Below are 19,667 nucleotides of genomic sequence, written 5' to 3'. Positions count from 1 at the left end.
CCTCTTTCTCTTTGTCACTCTGTCTTCTGATTTAAAAAAGTAAATTATCATTCTTTGTTTCATCATGGAAACAAACAACTAATCAAAAAACAAATGGTGACAGGAGTTTCTCTGTTTGTAAGATCATCCACAATGTAATTCCTCTGACAAGTATCAGATGATGCCCAGCCTTAGGGACGAGATATGAAGACTAGCTAACCTGAAAGGCTCAAGTTCCTGTAAAAGCTAACTACAACTATTACTTGGCTGTTGACAATTCCTGCTGGGTCATCTTCTTTTTGAAAATCAGACTTCCTTGTGGCCAGTGCTATGATATATTGGGAGAAGTCACTGCCTGTGACACCAGCATCCTATATGGACTGGATCCTGGCTACTCCACTTCTAATTCAGTTTCCTGCTAATGTGCCTGGGAAAGCAGTAGAAGACAGGCCAAGTTCTTGGGCCCCTGCACCCTTGTAAGAGACCCGGAAGAAGCTCCTGGCTTTGGATCAGCCCAGCTACGGCCAGTGCGGCCACGTGGGACGTGAACCCGTAGAGGGAAGATCTGTTTCTCTATCTGTAAATCTGCTTTTCAAACAGATAAATAAATCTTTAAAAAAGTCAGAATTCCAGATTTTATGCAAAACCTCCTGATTTTGAATGTTCAAAAATAATTTTTTAAGCTTCTTAAATATGGTGTAGGCAAAACAAAACCTACTTTGGATCCGGTGTCTCTGGGTTTAACGGCTCTGAGCTTGAGGGTTAGATGGATTACATACCCTTTTTGCCATTCACATAACTATAAATTTTTTTTCCAACAGAGTTCCTGAAAAGCACTAAGCCCCAGTAGGTACAGGGTTATGGTCCTGGACAAATACACTTGTGTGCTCTGTGTATACTGCAAACACGGCCATAAATTCCTCCTTGTCCTACATCCCTATCCCCTGGCCCTGTGGATTTGAGTGCTCTTTCACTGACTGTATGCTCGGATGTGTAATTTCTTTGCCCAACAGGAAACAGGCAAATAGAAACAGAGGCTTGAAAATGTTTGAGCACCGGAGCCTCTCTCCTCTTTCTGCTCTTTGAGATGCTACCACATGTGATGAAGTCTGCAATAGTCTGCTGGAGGGTAGGAGGCTGTGGGAACAGAGGCCCCAGTCGTCCCAACCAAGCCCATTAGCAAACCCACCAGTCTGCAAACTGACAAGACACACGAGCAACCCTGGGACCAGCAAAGCCAAGACCAACAGACCTCCCAGGTAATCTGCAGTATTAGGAGCTAAATAAATGGCTGTTATTTGCAGTTTGAGGTGGGTTGTTCCAGCAAAAGGTAACTGATCCATGCTAAAATGTGTCCATTCCATTCCTATCAAAAACGTCATTATAAAAAACACTTGTGTAGGTGGATGGAAGACGGCTTTTCCTCATCAGAAACAGCCTCTTCCTGTCCAGTCACCCCCAGTCTGAGTGACACTGCTACATTTACATTCTTTTTTTTTCCCTTTTTAATTTTTGTTGTTGTTGTTGTTGTTGACAGGCAGAGTGGACAGTAAGAGAGAGAGACAGAGAGAAAGGGTCTTCCTTTTACCATTGGTTCACCTGCCAATGGCTGCTGCGGCCCGCGCACCACGCTGATCCGAAGCCAGGAGCCAGGTGCTTCTCCTGGTCTCCCATGGGGTGCAGGGCCCAAGCACTTGGGCCAAACTCCACTGCACTCCCGGGCCACAGCAGAGAGCTGGCCTGGAAGAGGGGCAACCGGGACAGAATCCGGCACCCTGACCAGGACTAGAACCTGGTGTGCCGGCGCCGCAAGGCGGAGGATTAGCCTAGTGAGCTGCGGCGCCGGCCATAAAGAGAACTTTAAAAAATAAAGCAGAGGCAATCTCAAAAAACTATTTGTTTTGTTATTCTGTGCTCCAGGTTTTCTGAATCTTTGAGTTTTTAAAATTTTTATTCATTTATTTGCAAGTTAAGAGTGACAGAAGGGAGAGGAGAAGGAGAGTGAGAGTGAGAGTGGGAGAGATTCCCCAGATGCTCCCAGCAGCCAGGGCTGGGCCAGGCGGAAGCCAGGACCCAGGAATTTCTTCTTGCTCTCCCATATGGGTGGCAGGGACCCAATATTTGGGCTATCTTCTACTGCCCTCCCAGGGATGTTAGAAGGGAGCTGGATCAGAAGCAGGGCCCCCAGGACTCAAACTGGCACTCTGATAAGGGAAGCAGGTGTCTCAAGTGGTAGCTTAACTAACTGTGCCACAGCACCCGACCCTGAGGCTTCTAGTTTTATGACATATGACAGTATCTGGGGTATGGCAACCCTCACTGCTCTTAGTTGTAAGGCTTGTTTTTGGGGTGTGTGTGTGTGTGTTCCTGAACTAGTCATTCCTTCACAGGGGACTGGTTCCAGCATCCCACACAGACACCAGAATCTGCAGATGCTCGAGTCCTTGCCCAAAATGTCGCAGTAGGTGCATACAACCTGCACACATCCTCCCGTACACTTTACAATCGCCTCTAGGTGACTGCCACTGCATAATGGCAGTGTCAACGTGGCGTAAGCGCACTGTTCAGGGAGTCATGTGATGTTCAGTACAGGCACGATCTTCGTTGTCCAAATATTCTCCATCTACACAGTACAATCTGCAGATACAGGAGGAGGACTTGACGCACATCTTCCACTGGAGCAGGATGAGCACAGGTGGGTTGCCTTACGTGTAGGGCTGCCCCCTGCCCCGGCCCCTTTGGGCTCACACATCCTTCCAAGCCAGCAGGACTGCCCTGCTTCAGAGAAACACACAGCAGAAGAGTATGCTCTGCAGCCCATTCCCATGACTCTCAGGAGCAAGTTCTTCCAGGACTCTGGCAAAACCCCGGCTTTGTTTCTGTCTAAATCTGGATAGGTATTTCAACAGGTTCCAAACATGCAAACTCTCTGACATGCAGGCACAGAATGGCTGCTTCCTACGTAGTCTCTCCTGTGTCCAAAAAAGGATATAATTTAAAGAGGATGGCAACCCAGCTTCTAATCCTCTTTTCCTGAACCTTGGCACCCTTAAGATTAGGCTCTTTGCTAAGGCTTGAAGAATGAAAGCAGCAGAAAGGGTAGCAGGCACTGTGGTGTAGCAGATTAAGCCACTGCTTGGGACATGTGCATCCTACGGCAGAGCGACCAGGTTCAAGTCTCACTTCCACTGCAGTCCACACTCCTGTTAATGTGCACCCTGGGAGGTAGCAGATGACAGCTTCATTACGTGGGTCCCTGTCACCCCACATACGAGATCTGGATGCTGTCCCCGGTTCTTAGCTTCAGCCTGGCCCAACCTCAGCTATTGGAGGCACTTGGAGAGTGAACTAGTGAATGGAATCTCTCTCTCTCTCTCTCTCTCTCTCTCTCTCTCTCTGCCTTTCAAGCCAATGAAGCTAAAAAATAAACAACAACAAAAATCCATAAAAGGGGGCAGGCATTTGGCATAGCAGTCAATACGATGCTAACGATGCCTGCCTCCCAAATCAGCGTGCCCGGTTTTGAGTTCTGGCTCCACTCAGGGCTCCAGCTTCCTGCTAATAAGCACCCTGAGAAGCAGCAAGTGATGGCTCAAGTACTTGGACATTTGCCACTCACACGGAAGAACTAGTCTGAGTTTCGGCTCCTGGCATTTTTGTTTTTTAGATTTATTTATTTATTTTAAAGGCAGCTACAGAGAGAAGAGAGAGAAAGAGAGAGAGAGGGAGAGAGAGAGAAAGAGATTTCTTCCATCTGCTAGTTGACTCCCCAAATGGCCTCAGTGGCTAGAGGTGGCTGGTCTAAAGCCAGGAGCCAGGAGCTTCTTCCGGGTCTCTCATTTGGGTGGCAGGGGTCCAAGGACTGAGGCCATATTTTATTTTATGATTTTATATTTCATTTACTATTGTACTGTATTTATTTGACAGGTAGAGCTATAGACAGTGAGAGGGAGAAACAGCAAGAAAGCTCTTCCATCCGCTGGCTTACTCCCCAGCCGGAGCTGGGCTGATCCGAAGGCAGGAGCCAGGAGCCAGGAGCCAGGAGCCAGGAGCCAGGAGCCAGGAGCCAGGAGCCAGGAGCCTCCTCCAGGTCTCCCAGGCGGGTGCAGAGGCCCCAGGACCTGGGCCATCTTCCACTGCTTTCCCAGGCCATAGCAGAGAGCTGGATTGGAAGTGAGCAGACAGGACTCAAACTGGTGCCCACATGGGACGCTGGCACTGCAGGCGGCAGCTTTTCCTGCTCCGTCACAGTGCCGGCCCTGCATTCTTTCATTTCTAATTATTCCTTATGGAATGGAGCCCTTCCATTTTTACATGTTTGTGTTCAAGATCTGAGCAAATTGCCTCCAGTCATGTCTACATAGACAACCCCTCTCCAAGTCATCCAAGCCCACCTGGTCACTTTCCCATTCAAGCCTGAGCCTTGCTAACAGGACACCCTCCACTGTGACGGGCTCATAATGCTAGGAGTTATCACGGCTGAATTCTCAGAGCAAGCAAGCAGTCCTCAGCCTCGGTGCCTTCTCAGAGCCACACAGCTTACAGATCTTATCTCTCAGGCCTCAGCAATATCTTTTTTAAAGACTCCTCCTTCTCACTGTCTTATTTCCAGCCTCAAAACTCTTACTTAAACAAACTAAAAGCAGCTCCATCTAGTTTCCTGGTTCTACTACCTCCCATTCTATCCCATGCACGCAGGTTACTCTGCAGGAAGCAAGATCTTCCTGAAGAAGCGCAACTGAAGGCCTCCACATGCTACCCCCAACCTTTCAAACCTGACTTCCAGCTGCTGCTCCACACTCTGTGACCCAAATGAACTGCAGGAGGATGCTTCAAAAAGCTCATGGAAAGTGTAATTAAAAGATGAATTCAGAGGCCACTGCTGTGGCCTAACAGGTTAAGCTGCTGCCTACAATGCCCCCATCCCATATGGGTACCAGTTCAAGTTCCAGCTGCTCCACTTCCGATCCAGCTCTCTGCTGTGGCCTGGGAAAGCAGTAGAAGATGGCCCAGGTCCTTGGGCCCCTGCACCCACGTGGGAGACCTGGAAGAAGCTCCTGGCTCCTGGCTTTGGCCTGGGCATGGCAGCCATTTAGGGAGTACACCAGTGGAGAGAAGAGTTCTCTATCTCTCCCTCTCTCTCCCTCTCTCTCTGTGACTCTGCCTTTCAAATAAATAAAATAATTTTTTATAAGGGTAAGTTTATTCTAGTGCAAAATTTTGAAATCCTTTCATACTAAGGATATTCAAAAATCTCATGAAAATATGTATTATATAAAAAAAAAACTTTGCACAGACTTCAAAAAAATTTTGTGGCAAAACAAGCACCTCTATAACGATTTTTTTTTTTTTAATGAACACTTTATTTGAGAGGAAGAAAGAGATAGAGAGGGCTCTCCCAGCCACTGGTTCACTCCCCAAATGACCAGGAGCCAGGAACTCAATTCAGGCCTCCAACATGAGTGGCAGGGACCCATCACCAGCTGCCTCCCAGGGTCCCCCTCAGTGGGAAGCCAGAATCGTGAGTGGAGTGGAGCCAGGACTCCAACGCAGTGCTGTCTTATCCCCTCTGCCAACGCTTGCCCCCAGACTTACCTTTTAATTCCATTTATCCATGAATTTATTAAAGCACGTGCTTATACAATAGTTCACAATCACCTTAACTCCATGTCTTTCTCGGGAGGTTCTTTATTTAAAAAAAAAATACAGGTTTCTACCTCACCAAGTACCAATCCCAGCCATATTTTAAGATCTAAATTAGGTGACAGCTTCTCCAGAAGTTTTACCTTGCTTCTCCCACTTGGAAAATTTTATAAAAATTGCATTCTTTTGAATTTCCCCAGCAACTGATATTTGTGTCTGTTGTTTTAACCAATGTTATCTTCCCTAATAGAATGGGTTATGAAGAACAGGACCACGTCTGCTTCCAAAGGCCAATATGCGTATGTAGTAAGCAACAGAGAAATCCTCTCTGAGTGCATCATTCAGGCCTACTAGCTTTCCTCGGGAGTCAACCACAGACCCACACAGCAGATTTGCACAGGCTGAACTACTCACCGGATTTCCGTGGGGAACTGCGCATTTGTGACCAGGAAACTGGAGATTTTGCACTGGTGGAGAAGCTTTAGAAAGCTGTTGATTTCTGGGTACATTATCGGCTCTCCCACAAGGGACAGTGCGCAATGCTTCACCACCATTCCTTCTTCAAAGCGCTCTGCTTTGACACCTGGCACCCCTGGAGGACACAAGGCCGAGCAACAAGCTAAGCAAGACACCAGACACGTGCAGGACGCCACTTGACGTTCTTTCTTAATGATTCTTTGATCAGAGAGAGCAAAGTCATTTTTGATACTGGTCAGAGGACACAAAGCAAGGGCAGGGTGGGTGGGTACCAGAATTAGGAAGTCAGAAAAATCAGTCTGCAATCTCATCCTTAGTTTTAGGGCTAAGCAAGCAGGCAAAACCAATTTGCTAACTAATTATTTGGAAAGCAAAATGTACCATTTTTCCTAATTTGTGAGTTCTGCTTTCTTGCATGTTGGTCTACAAAAGTGAACTCCGTATTACTGCCTACGTAAGGAAAAGTCTCTTTTTGACAATCATCTTTCCATGCATTCTTCAACTATCTTTTTTAAAGATTTATTTTTTATTTATTTGAAAGGCAGAGTTACAGAAAGGCAGAGTCAGAGTGAGACAGTGAGAGGTGCAGAGGCCCAAGCACTTGGACCAAGGTCTACTGCTCTCCCAGGCCATAGCAGAGAGCTGGATTGGAAGTAAAGCAGCCAGTCGGGACTTGAACTAGCACCCATGCAGAATGCTGGCACTGCAGGCGATATCTTTACCCACAATGCCACAGTGCCAGACCATCCTCAACCATCTTGACTGGGAAAACTAAAGTAGTTGAATAGAAGAGACCCAACTCTTGCTTTGGGCTTCATATTGGAATCACCCAGGGAGATTCAGAAATTACTGTCACCTAGGTCCACCTCCACAAATCTGGTTACACCGGAGTGAGGCAAGCCAGAGCAACGCATGGTTTAAAAGTTCTTCAGGTGATTCCAATGCACAGCCAACTTCAAGTTCAAGTTCTTCCACACAACTGACTCATCTGGTAATCAAAATTTCCAAAATCTGCTCCACAGCTCAGATCAGAAAAATCATCACTTCTGGGGAAGGCACAGGTATCAACAGTTGTTCAAGCTCCTGGTGATCCGGTGTGCAGACAAATGCAGGGAGCACTGGCACGTTCCACTGGTTCCTAACACTAGCTGGATGTTAGTTACCCAAAGACAGGCAGGTGTTTGCAGCAACAGTTAGAGGGCGTCTGAGAGGCCCACATCCTGTATGGAAGCCACGGGTTCGAGCCCTGTGGCTTTGCTTCCAAACCCAGCCTCCTGCTGATGCATGGTTAAAGCAGGAGGTAAGGACTCACCTGCTCGGGTCCCTGCCACCCATGTGGGAGACCCAGACTGAGTTCCAAGCTCCTGGTTTCACCTTGGCCCAGTCCTGGCTGTAGAGAACATTTGGAAAGTGAACTAGAAAGTGGAAGATCACTTTGTCTCTCTGTCTGTTTCTCTGCTTTTCAAATAAAATTGAAATAAGTAAATGAAAAAAAATTTAGAAAGAATTACTCAAAGTACTTTTTTTTTTTTTTTTTTAATTTGACTGGTAGAGTTACAGTCAGTGAGAGAGAGAGACAGAGAGAAAGGTCTTCCTTCCAATGGTTCACTCCCCAAATGGCCGCCACAGCTGGCACTGCGCCGATCCGAAGCCAGGAGCCAGGAGCCTCCTCCTGGTCTCCCACGTGGGTGGCAAGATCCCAAACACTTGGGCCGTCCTCCACTGCCGTCCCGGGCCACAGCAGAAAGCTGGACTGGAAGAGGAGCAACTGGGACTAGAACCCGGTGCCCATATGGGATGCCGGCACTGCAGGCGGAGGATTAACCAAGTGAGCCATGGCGCCAGTTACTCGAAGTACTTGTAAAAATCCCAATGACCACATGGCAATACAAACCAGTCAAGTCACACTCTCAGGATGGGGCACAGGGACCAGTCTTTCCCAAGTGCTCCCGACGTGATCCCAGTGCACAACAGTTTGAAAAGCACTGCTCTTGACTCAAATAATGTCCTAAAACCCCCTCACTCTAACACAGAATGTGGAGTCTTACAAATAAAAACACACCTACTTTGTTTTAGATATTTCTAAAGCAACTATCCCTAAGTCCTTTGTGGCAGAATCTTTTCCAAGGAAATCTGCCTCATGGTAGCGGGGTGAGGGAGAAGCAAGTTTAACATTCCCTCTCTTGGCCAGCGCCGCGGCTCAACAGGCTAATCCTCCACCTAGCGGCACCGGCACACCGGGTTCTAGTCCCGGTCGGGGCGCCGGATTCTGTCCCAGTTGCCCCTCTTCCAGGCCAGCTCTCTGCTGTGGCCCGGGAGTGCAGTGGAGGATGGCCCAAGTGCTTGGGCCCTGCACCCCATGGGAGACCAGGAGAAGCACCTGGCTTCCCTCTCGGTCACTAATCGGCCGTCTCTGAAACCTCAGAGTGAGCAATCCCTACCTTGAAGAATTTTTGTTAGGATTACATGAGACAATGCTTGTAAAGGCGTCAGCACAGTGGCTGGCATATAGGAAACATTCCTTGAGGATTTACCATTATCAAATTTATTCCTGTTTATTAACAGATTAAATCATTTTAGGGTCAATGATTAAGATCACTGTCACATTAACAATAACATCAAAGATCCTGGGAGAAATAAAGTTACCTTTCACAGCGTGTGCACACTCACACACACACACACACACACACACAGAAACTTACTGGGAAATAAGAAAGTGCATATAACTACCCAAGAGATCAAACCAATATAAGACAGGCTACAGTCAGAACAATCTAGAAGTGACAGATGACATCTTCTTCTATGACTGCAGTTCTAAGAATGAATTTCACGTCAGTATGTCTGGATGAATAGTTTTTTTTAGGTTTTTTGAAACTAAGATTTTAAGTGAATCAAGGTTTTAAATAAAACTTGATTCTTAAACTCATTCTGTGTTGCCAAGACAACTCGGCATTAAAGTATAAAATTTCCTTTTTGTAAAAACTTTCACTATCTTCAATTCTCCCATGAGCAGCTGAGTAGAAGCTGGATTTAAGCCAAAAATCCCAAATGAACCTAAAACTCAAAACTGGAACAACTGGCCACTGGTGTGGTTCTGGCCACTGGCAGTCAGTTACACTGAGTTTAAATTCTGGCTGCACCACTAGGCTCATTTAGTGTCCCTGGTTAAGTCTCTCACCTTCTCTACGACTATTCCCTGATCTTTAAGATGGGGATTTTAGAATTTTACACACATGCACATACACGCACAGCCATTTTAAGAATTAAATGAGATAAACTACACGAAATACATAATGTGCTGCCAGGCCAAGCACACAGGCATGCCAAAAAAAGCCAGCTGCAAATATTTTAACTCTGCAAGTTGAAGAAAAATTCAATTATCTTAGTTACTTTAAATGAGATGGTGATTTTATCCCGTTAAATGTATGTTTATTGATCATCTACTATGTGCCAAGCTCTGTTTTAGGAGATTTTCTACCAGTAAGTAAAATAAAAAAAGATCTATACACCTTTGTGGAATTTATATTTTTACAAATGAAATGCAGAAAATAAACAGTGAATCTAACAGGCTGATGTAATGTAGGCATTTAGCCTAGTGCTTAAGATGCCTAAATGTCATATCAAACAACCTGGGTTCAATACCTGGCTCTTGCACCTAACTCCAGCTTCTTGTCAACGTGGACCCTGGGTGGTGATGGTGGTGGTGATGGCTCACGTATCTTGGCTCCTGTCACTCACCTGTGAGACCTGGATTGAGTTCCTGCCTCGCAGCTTCTGCCAGGCACAGTCCTGGGCTTAGCAGGTATTTGGAGAGTGAACCAGTACACAGTTCTCTCTCCCTGTCCATCTCTCCTCCCCTCAATTTTTTTTTTTAAGCTAACAAATCAATAAATACTACAGCAGAGTTACAAAGTAACAGACGTCTCTGCAGGGATGGAAAAATTCTTGACCTGCCCTACCCAGGACAGTAAGCACTGCCCAGATGTAACTATCAAGCACCTGAAAGGTGGCAAACAAATAATGTACTTTTTAAAAAATTATTTCCACTCACTTAGATTTAAAGGGCCAAGGGTTGCTGTGGTGGCACAGTGGGTTAGGCTGCTGCTCGCAATGATGGCATCCCTTGCAGAAGCAGCAATTTGAGTCCTGGCTGCTCTGCTTCCAGTTCAGCTCCCTGCTAATATGTCTTGAAAGAAGATGAAGACAGCCCGAGTACTGGGACCCCTGACACCCACAAGGGAGACCTGGATTGAGTCCCTAGCTCCTGGCTTCAGCCTGGTCCAGCCCCTACGGTTATGGCTGTTTAGGGAGTGAACCAGAGGATAGAAAAACTTTCTCTTTCTCTCTACTCTTCTGTTTCTCTACTTTTCAAGTAAATAAATACATCTTAAAAAAAAAAAAAAACCTTAAAGGGCCACAAATTGAACACTTCTATAATACATTAACAGAAATGATGGGTAAGAAAAGGTAGGGCAGAGTAAAGAAGATAAGAAGTACTAGGAGGGAGAAGAGACAGCTGCCCTGTTACATGGGTAGGTCGGCGTAAGATTCACTGAGAAGGCAAAGTCTACTTGAAAGAGAGGAGAGGGGCTGGCGCAGCGGCTCACTAGGCTAATCCTCCGCCTTGCGGCGCCGGCACACCGGGTTCTAGTCCCGGTCGGGCGCCGGATTCTGTCCCGGTTGCCCCTCTTCCAGGCCAGCTCTCTGCTGTGGCCCGAGAGTGCAGTGGAGGATGGCTCGAGTGCTTGGGCCCTGCACCCCATGGGAGACCAGGCTAAGCACCTGGCTCCTGCCTTCGGATCGACACAGCTCCGTCCGTTGTGGCCAACCGGGGAGTGAACCAGCAGATGGAAGACACCCCCCGCCTCTCTTTCTGCCTCTGCCTGTCTATAATTGCATTTCAAATAAAGAAATAAATCTTAAAAAAAAAAAAAAAGAGATAAGGCAGCAGTCAAGAGAATCAAGTGGGGAACAGCATTTTAGGTGGAGGAAAGGTAAGGGGGCACCTATCAGACATTTTCACGGAACAGCACAGCTTGATACAGAGGGCTGTTTTCTGTTTCTGTTTTAAATTAGGAGTGAGGAGGGGGTGGTGCTGTGGTGTAATGGGTAAAGCTGCTGCCTGCAGTGCAGCCATCCCATATGGGCGCTGGTTCGAGTCCCAGCTGCTCCACTTCTGATCCAGCTCTCGCTATGGCCTGGGAAAGCAGTGGAAGACAGCCCAAGTGCCTGGGCCTCTGTACCCACGCAAGACACCTGTAAGAAGCTCCTGGCTCCTGGCTTTGGATTGGCACTGCTCTGGCTGTTGTGGCCATCTAGGGAGTGAACCAGTGGATGGAAGACCTCTCTCTCTCTCTCTGCCTCTGCCTCTTCTCTACTCTGCCTTTCATATAAATAAGTAAATCTTTAAAAAAATAAATAAATAAATTAGGAGCGAGGAACTTCTAGCCCACAGGCCAAATAAAGGATTCAAAATCGTTTGGTCTGGCCCTGCCCAGGAAACCACAGGCAGGACTCGAAATTCAACACACCTTAGCAGGCTAATTTTTTTTTTTTTGACAGGCAGAGTTACACAGTGAGAGAAAGAGACAGAGAGATAGTTATATACAGTGAGAGAGACAGCGAGAAAGGTCTTCCTTCCATTGGTTCACTCTCCTAATGGCCACCACAGCTGGCGCTGCGCCGATCCAAAGCCAGGAGCCAGGTGCTTCCTCCTGGTCTCCCATGTGGGTGCAGGGACCCAAGCACTTGGGCCATCCTCCACTGCACTCCCGGGCCACAGCAGAGAGCTGGCCTGGAAGAGAAGCAACTGGGACTAGTACCCGGCGCCCCAACTGGGACTACAACCTGGGGCGCCGGCGCCACAGGCAGAGGATTAGCCAAGTGAGCCACGGCGTTGGCCAACAGGCTAATTTTTAAGTTGATCATTTTGTATGGCCCACGAATGATGTTACAAATACCCCAATTGCCCTTGGCAGAAAAAAATTTCCCCACTCCTGTTTTAAATGGATCCCATGAGGTGCTACACTGAGGACACAGGAACAAATCTGCCAGGAAGCTACCGTGTGATCTATGCAAGAAATGACGGGGGCTGAACCAACGGCAAAGGAAGACCTTTCTCTCTGTCTCTCTCTCTCACTGTCCACTCTGCCTGTCAAAAAAAAAAAAAAAAAAAAAAAAAAAAAGAAATGACGGGGGCTTGTACTAAGGTGGTGACAATGCAGGCGGCACAAAGGAATCATCTTTCGGATCAGTTTTGCAGACAAAAGTCCCCAGAATTTTCTAATGGATTGGATGCAGGGTGTGAGAAGGACAGGTGCTGCTGATTTCTATAAAGATATTGGTCTGAGCAACAGAACTGCCACCCATGGAAACAAAGAGAGCCTTGGGGGTAAGAGGCATTGAGGGAGGGCTGTACGTGGCTTGGGCGCGCCATCCAAACTCTGGCATCTGTTCATCTAATCTGGACACACACTGGATCCCAGGAGAAAGGTATGGGAGGCAACATTTTGGGAAGTGGGTGACATTTCCATCCCCGGGCTGAGCGAGATCATCAAAGCGGTGAGTACAGACAGAGAGGACCAAGCACAGACTTCTAGGGCTCTCAGTTCTGGGCGGGGGAAGTGGGGCCAGCAAACGATGCCACCATGGAGCTCCCAGGAAGGTAAAGAGATCGAGTGCCAGCTTTTCTAGAGCCATTCCTGAAGCTACCATGGCCACAGGCACTCATTTAAACATCTGAACAAAGCACCACAATCAAACACACATACAAAGCTCTGTGAGTAAAACTTCTACAATAATCAATGCCGGGATTTGAAAATTATCCTGATTCTTCCAAAAGAGATGAGGAAGGATGGGTGGAAGCACACTCCTCCTCTTCATAAAGTAGGTCTCCACTCCGGACCCACTGCCATGGACCACTGCAGTGATCCTCCTCCGTCCCCAGCCCTAACCAAAAAAAAAAACCAGAGATTCAAGCCCATGTTTTACTGACATCAAATATGTCGGAAAATAAAACAGCCTGTCAGCTTCTAATAGGGAAGAAGTCCTAGAGCCGGAAGAGCCAGTCCAGGCAACAGCAGGTGTCGCATTCAGTAGCAAGTCCCTGGTGCTGCTTCCTACAGTGTGAAATGTGCATACACACACACACACACACACACACACGCAAGCTGTTCTCTCCATGTTTCCCAAACCTTAGCCCTTTCAACAATCAAACTCCGCTCTGTTATGCTGATTTTTGATGTTTTCCTGTCTAACAAATTTTCTCACATTTCTCTTACCGCGAACAGCTCTCTGATCACGGATCATCACAACTGCAGCCACTAGACTAAGAGGCACACACTTTATAGATCATAACGAAGCCAAAGCAAGGATGCAGGAGGATTCCAGAACTTTTCTCTTTGGGTCACAGCAATAAATCAAATAATGCACTCGCATGACATATTGTTCAAATAGCACTCCCATCCCTAAGGTTTGGGCTAACCAGGAAGCGTTCTGGGGAAGGCGTTGTGGCACAGCGGGTTAGGTCACTTCTTGGGACACCTGCATCCCATGTCAGGGTGCCTGGGGTGCAGTCCCGCCTCCATTTCCAGTCCACCTTCCTGCTAATGGGCCGGGAGGCAGCAGATGCTGGTTCAAGTCTTGTTTTCCCACCGCCCACCATGGGAGACCCAGATGGAGCTCCTGACTCCTGGCTGGGCAGCTCCGGATTTTTGCAGCCATCTAGGAAATTAACCAGCAGATGAGCTCTTTCTCTTGGTCTGTCTCTTTCTATCACTCTGCCTTTTACAATAAACAAATACATCTTTTATTTATTTTTTAAGAAAACTGTCTTCTTTGTTCTCTTAACAATATAATTTCTGGCAAAGATCTCCCCAAGAATCCTTCCATGTGGCTGCTTCACTGTGAGAGGTTTTTTTTTTTTTTTTTCAATAAAGAAGTTTTAGAAAACAATGAGCAGGACCTCCCCGTGAAAGCCATCTGCTGGAGGCCCTGAACACCCTGAAACAGGCGATGGCTTTTTCATCTTTGCATCTTCAGGACCCAGGGCGCTCCTGCCAACCTGTTCCCTCGCGTGATGTTTGCTGAATGGACGGGACAGGGAGCAGAGAAAACCCTTCTTTCGGAGAACCGATTCTTCCTGTCAGGGTGGGACCTGGCAGGCGGCAGGCAGCGTTCTGAAACCATGCTGAGCTGCACTGAAATTCTGACCCACTTTCGATCAATATAAAGTTAATCTGCATGTGTATTGAGGGAAAGCTAATAAAGGTCACAAGAAGAAAGATCTTTTAATGCTTCAGTGAAATGAGTGAAAAGAGAATGATTGCCCTCAGAACTGAGAACAGTAGGGCAAGAAGAGAAGCATTTAGAAAACAGAGGATATCTTCAAAATCTGTCCAGGACTGCCACTTGGCTGAAGCTGGAAACTCGAAGACAAGAAGCAGCAGACGCTCTGGATCAGCCCTATCCCATACAGAGAAAATCGTGAAACACGGAATGAGATTCGTCCCGCAAGGCCCGTGCACTGTGGGATGGTGGTGCGATGGCGTTCTTGGACAAGAAGCACCGGGCACAAGTTTCAGTGAACTTGTCCACTTTATTAACAACCAAGCACACCTTTTAAAGGGCCGGCAGAGGGGGGTGGAGCTAATTCAGGGCAACACTAATTCTTACAGAATAGAGCCAATTTTGGTGCCACTATGCCTTTTTTTTTTTTTTTTTTTTTTTGGACAGGCAGAGTGGACAGTGAGAGAGAGAGACAGAGAGAAAGGTCTTCCTTTGCCATTGGTTCACCCTCCAATGCCAGCCGCAGCTGGTGCGTGGTCCGAAGGCAGGAGCCAGATGCTTCTTCTGGTCTCCCATGCGGGTGCAGGGCCCAAGCACTTGGGCCATCCTCCACTGCACTCCCTGGCCACAGCAGAGAGCTGGCCTGGAAGAGGGGCAACCGGGACAGAATCCGGTGCCCCGACCGGGACTAGAACCCCGGTGTGCCGGCGCCGCAAGGCGGAGGATTAGCCAAGTGAGCCACGGCGCCGGCCTGCCACTATGCTTTTTCAATCAGCTTGAAGGTCATAGCAGGCTGTGGCAACCTCCCAGGTGGGCCTGGGCCACACCCAGGAGCAGTTTGCCTGATTGGCAATTACAAGGATCTTCAACAGAAGGCAGGGGTGAGGGAATGTGTCCGGGGCTCCTGAGCCTGCCAGCAGTCAGGCTAACCTGCTGCACGGGCTAGGCAGGCAGTCTCACTGGATGACCCACATGAGAGCGATGGGATAGAGCAGGTATCCTTCAACCAGGGTGGGAAAGCACACCAGAAACAAGGGACTCCCGGCCACAGGAAAGAAAAGGATTAAAGAGCTGTCTCTGAGATAGCCAGAGTGTGACACAGCAAGAAGGAAATGACTTCAAGTCTCTGAAAGTCATCTCTAGTAAAAGATCACAGGAAGTTCAAAGCATATATTAGAAGTATCTTTGGGAAAATGGCAGGGCAAAGTCACTACTTATCAATAGTCACACTGAATGTAAATGGCCTCAACTCTCCAGTTAAAAGACACAGACTGGCTGAATGGATTAAAAAACAAAACCCATCTATTTGTTGCAAACAAGAAACACATCTTTCCAACAAAGATGCATGCAGACTGAAAGTGAAAGGTTGGAAAAAGATATACCATGCCAACAAAAATCAAAAAAGAGCGGGCGTAGCCATCTTAATATCAGACAAAATAAACTTTAACACAAAAACTGTTAAGAGAGACAAAGAGGGGGCACTATATAATGATTAAGGGATCAATTCAACAGGAAGATGTAACTATTATAAACGCATATGCACCTAACTACAGGGCACAGGGTTATTTAAAAAATATGTTAAGGAACTTAAAGGGAGACTTAGACTCCAATACAATAGTATTGGGGGACGTCATTACTCCACTTTCAGCAACAGACAGATCAACCAGAAAGAAGATCAACAAGGAAACAGCAGATTTAATTGAATACTATAGCCCAAATGGATCTAACAGGTATCTACAGAACTTTTCATCCTACACTTAAAGAATACACATTCTTCTCAGAAGTACATGGAACCTATTCTAGGATTGACCATATACTAGGCCATAAAGCAAGTTTCAGCAAATTCAGGAGAATAGAAAACATACCATGCATCTTCTCAGACCACAACGGAATAAAGCTGGAAATTAGCAACTCAGGAATCCCTAGAGCATATGCAAACACATGGAGACTGAACAACATGCTCCTGAATGAACACTGGGTCATAGAAGAAATCAAAAACTTTCTGGAAGTAAATAAGGATAACAGCAGAACATATCAAAACTTATGGGATACAGCAAAAGCAGTGTTAAGAGGAAAGTTTATATCAATAGGTGCCTACATCAAGAAATTGGAAAGGCACCAAACAAATGAGTTATCAATGCATCTCAAGGATCTAGAAAAACTGCAGCAAACCAGACCCAAAACTAGTAGAGAAGAAATAATTAAAATTAGAGAAGAAATAAACAGAATTGAATCCAAAAAAAATTACAAAAGATCAGCCAAATGAAGAGCTGGTTTTTTGAAAAAATAAGCAAAATTGACACCCCATTGGCCCAACTAACTAAAAAAAGGAGAAAAGACCCAAATAAATAAAATCAGAGATGAAAAAGGGAATGTAACAACAGACAGCACAGAAAAAAAGAGTCATCAGAAATTACTACAAAGACTTGATTGTCAATTTATAAAAGAATTTTGCTCCTAAGCATTTTTTAGGCCTGAAATTTGTATTTACACAGACACATATTTTTTAAAAGATTTTCTTAAGACTTTTTACTTCTTTATTTCAGAGGCAGAGTTAAAGAGAGAGGGGAGAGACAGAGAGAGGGGTCTTCCATCTGGCTCATTCCCCAGATAGCCACAAGGGCCAGAGCTGAGCCTGTCCAAAGCTAGGAGCCATGAGCTTCCTCTGGGTCTCCCACAAGGGTACAGGAGCCCAAGGACTTGGGCCATCTTCTACTGCTTTCCCAGGCCATAGCAGAGAGCTGGATCGGAAGAGGAGCAGCTGGGACACAACCGGTGCCCAAAAGGGGTGCTGGTACTGCCAGCGGGGGCTCAGCCCACTATGCCACAGTGCTGGTCCCTAAGATCCCTGGGAAATAGAGTAATATGATAGTATAATGGCTCTAATAGGAAACCGCCCACATAGGTGTGAACGAAATGAAAGAGGAAGTAGCTTCCAGTAGGGCACCTGCACGTGGGCAAGTTCCTACAGAAGAAAAAGCCACTCCCCTGGGCCAATCTCCACTGAGGAGATGAGATTTGGGGAAGCCAGAGAACAGACTCCCTTCCAGGGGGCTGAAAAGAGATCTGGGACTACATTTCTAGAATTCAAGAGTGCGATCCACGTCAGACCCACACCGGGGCGGGAACACTGGGTTCAGAACTGGAGTGACGTGCCCGTATGCGTGAAGCAGCAGCTGCACTCGCCTTACTCTGTGGCCATGACATTCAGAGAAGATGGTGACCTGTTTTATTTACATCCAAATCTTCAAGAAAACGGAGGTTTTACTTACTACAGGAGGAACCCAGGTCCATGAAACATAAAACTTTAGTGTAAGTAACTACGAAGTATGCTAATTAATAAGTAGTATTTCACCCTTGAATTACATATTGTACTCATTAATAATTAGGATGCTTGCTTTTTGCTTTTTTAACACTATAGTTTTACAGTAAGATTTCCTGTGACTATTATAGCAATAAGGCAGATTTTCAAAAAGTAACAGCTTGTTTAGGCTCAGAATGAAGTGTAAAGCATTATAAAGTAACCAGAAACTGAAAATTAAGGACAAGCTCATTCATTGTGAAAATACAAAATGAATGATAGCTCCCTTATGCCCATGTGGTGGCCTGACTACCCCACCACACCTTCAAATATACAAGTGGGCTTCAGAAAGTTCATGAACAGGGCAGTTTGTGGCACAGTGGGTTAGACTGCTGCTTGGGATACTTGCATTTCATATGAGAGTGCCAGTTCGAGTCTCAGGTACTCTGCCTCTGATCCAGCTTCTGCTAACGAGCCTGGGAAGCAGCAGATGATGGCTCAAGCACCCGAGTGCCTGCCACCCATGTGAGAGACCCACATGTGGACGACCTGGACGGAGTCCCTGGACCCTGGCTTCGGCCTGGCCTAGCCCAAGCTGTGCGGTCACTTCAAAAGTAAATCAGCACACAGACAATCTCTCTGTCTCTCCCTCCCCCTTTCATTCTGCCTTTCAAATAAACCAATAAATCTTTTTTAAAGTTAATTTGGATAAATTGAATTAAAAGATAATTGCTGGAGTGACTATTTGGCCTAAAGGTTAAGGGACCACTTGGGAAACTCATACCCCATTTGAAGCGACCAGCTGCGCATCCCGGCTCTGCTGCTGCTTTCTAGCATCCTGCTAACGTGCCTCCTGGGAGGCAGCAGGTGAGGGCTCAGGTGTTTGAGTCCTGCCACTGACATGGGAGACTGGACTGACTTCCTGGCTCCTGGTTTCAGCCTTGCCCAGCCCTGGTTGTTGATGGCATTTGGGGAGTGACCCAGCAGAAGGGAGATCTCTCTTTCTCTAATAAATAATTATTTTAAAAAAGATAATGCATATTTTCCATGAACTTTCTGAAGCAATGTTATACACCCCCCCCCCCCCCCCCAGGCAGAGTGGACAGTGAGAAAGAGAGAGACAGAGAGAAAGGTCTTCCTTTTACCGTTGGTTCACCCCCCAATGGCCACTGCGGCCAGTGCGCTGCAGCCAATGCACCGCGCTGATCTGAAGCCAGGAGCCAGGTGCTTCTCCTGGTCTCCCATGGGGTGCAGGGCCCAAGCACTTGGGCCATCCTCCACTGCACTCCCTGGCCACAGCAGAGAGCTGGCCTGGAAGAGGGGCAACCGGGACAGAATCCGGCGCCCTGACCAGGACTAGAACCCGGTGTGCCGGCGCTGTAGGTGGAGGATTAGCCTATTGAGCTGCAGTGCTGGACATATACACTTGTTTTCTACTAGTTTCAGGAAAACCTGTTTTGCTAACGTGAAATGTATCAATGCACAAATACCAACCAGTTCCACTTTGAAAGTTTTTCTTGTGAATTTAAAGTTGATTAAATATATTTTGCTGACATGGTAACATTTTGTCAAGTCAACCAATCTAAGGCATTAAAAAAAAATTCTCTGTGAGGACTACCAGTGTAAAGTAGATACTCTATAAAGACTGGTTATTAAGAATAAACCATTGGTGGCAGTTGTTAGATTTCCAGAGCACATGCCTGCCCGTTTATGCATTCTAACTCCTACTCAGGGTTCACCTGCCCCAGACAGGCTCCACTCTTCCCTTCTGCATTCCTGAGTCTTATCAGTGCCCCCTACAAGACAACAGACACTTTAAAACCCTCATAGTTCTTTTATTTATTTATTTATTTATTTATTTATTTATTTTTTGACAGACAAAGTGGTCAGTGAGAAAGGAGACAGACAGAAAGGTCTTCCTTTTACCGCTGGTTCACCCTCCAATGGCCACTGCGCTGCGCTGATCCAAAGCCAGGAGCCA

General features: G+C 46.7%; 1 protein-coding gene across 3 annotated transcripts in view; it reads right to left on the bottom strand.

Annotated features, from left to right (window-relative positions):
• The window catches only part of LOC100354908 (S-adenosyl-L-methionine-dependent tRNA 4-demethylwyosine synthase TYW1), a 210,166-nt gene that overhangs the window by 110,341 nt on the left and 80,158 nt on the right, over positions 1-19,667 (bottom strand). For 2 of the 3 annotated variants that reach the window (XR_011384574.1, XM_070064497.1), the window contains one exon: positions 6,037-6,214. The exons of the other annotated variant lie outside the window; for it this stretch is intronic. Coding sequence is in view for 1 of the 2 variants with exons in the window: in XM_070064497.1 (XP_069920598.1) it covers positions 6,037-6,214 (178 nt within the window). In the remaining variant the exon portion in view is untranslated. The remainder of the gene's footprint in view (positions 1-6,036; positions 6,215-19,667) is intronic. 3 annotated transcript variants of the gene reach the window in all.

The sequence above is a fragment of the Oryctolagus cuniculus genome, chromosome 19 (genome assembly GCF_964237555.1).
Source record: "Oryctolagus cuniculus chromosome 19, mOryCun1.1, whole genome shotgun sequence".
Taxonomy (NCBI): Eukaryota; Metazoa; Chordata; class Mammalia; order Lagomorpha; family Leporidae; genus Oryctolagus; species Oryctolagus cuniculus.
This window is presented reverse-complemented; position numbering and strand designations above follow the sequence as displayed.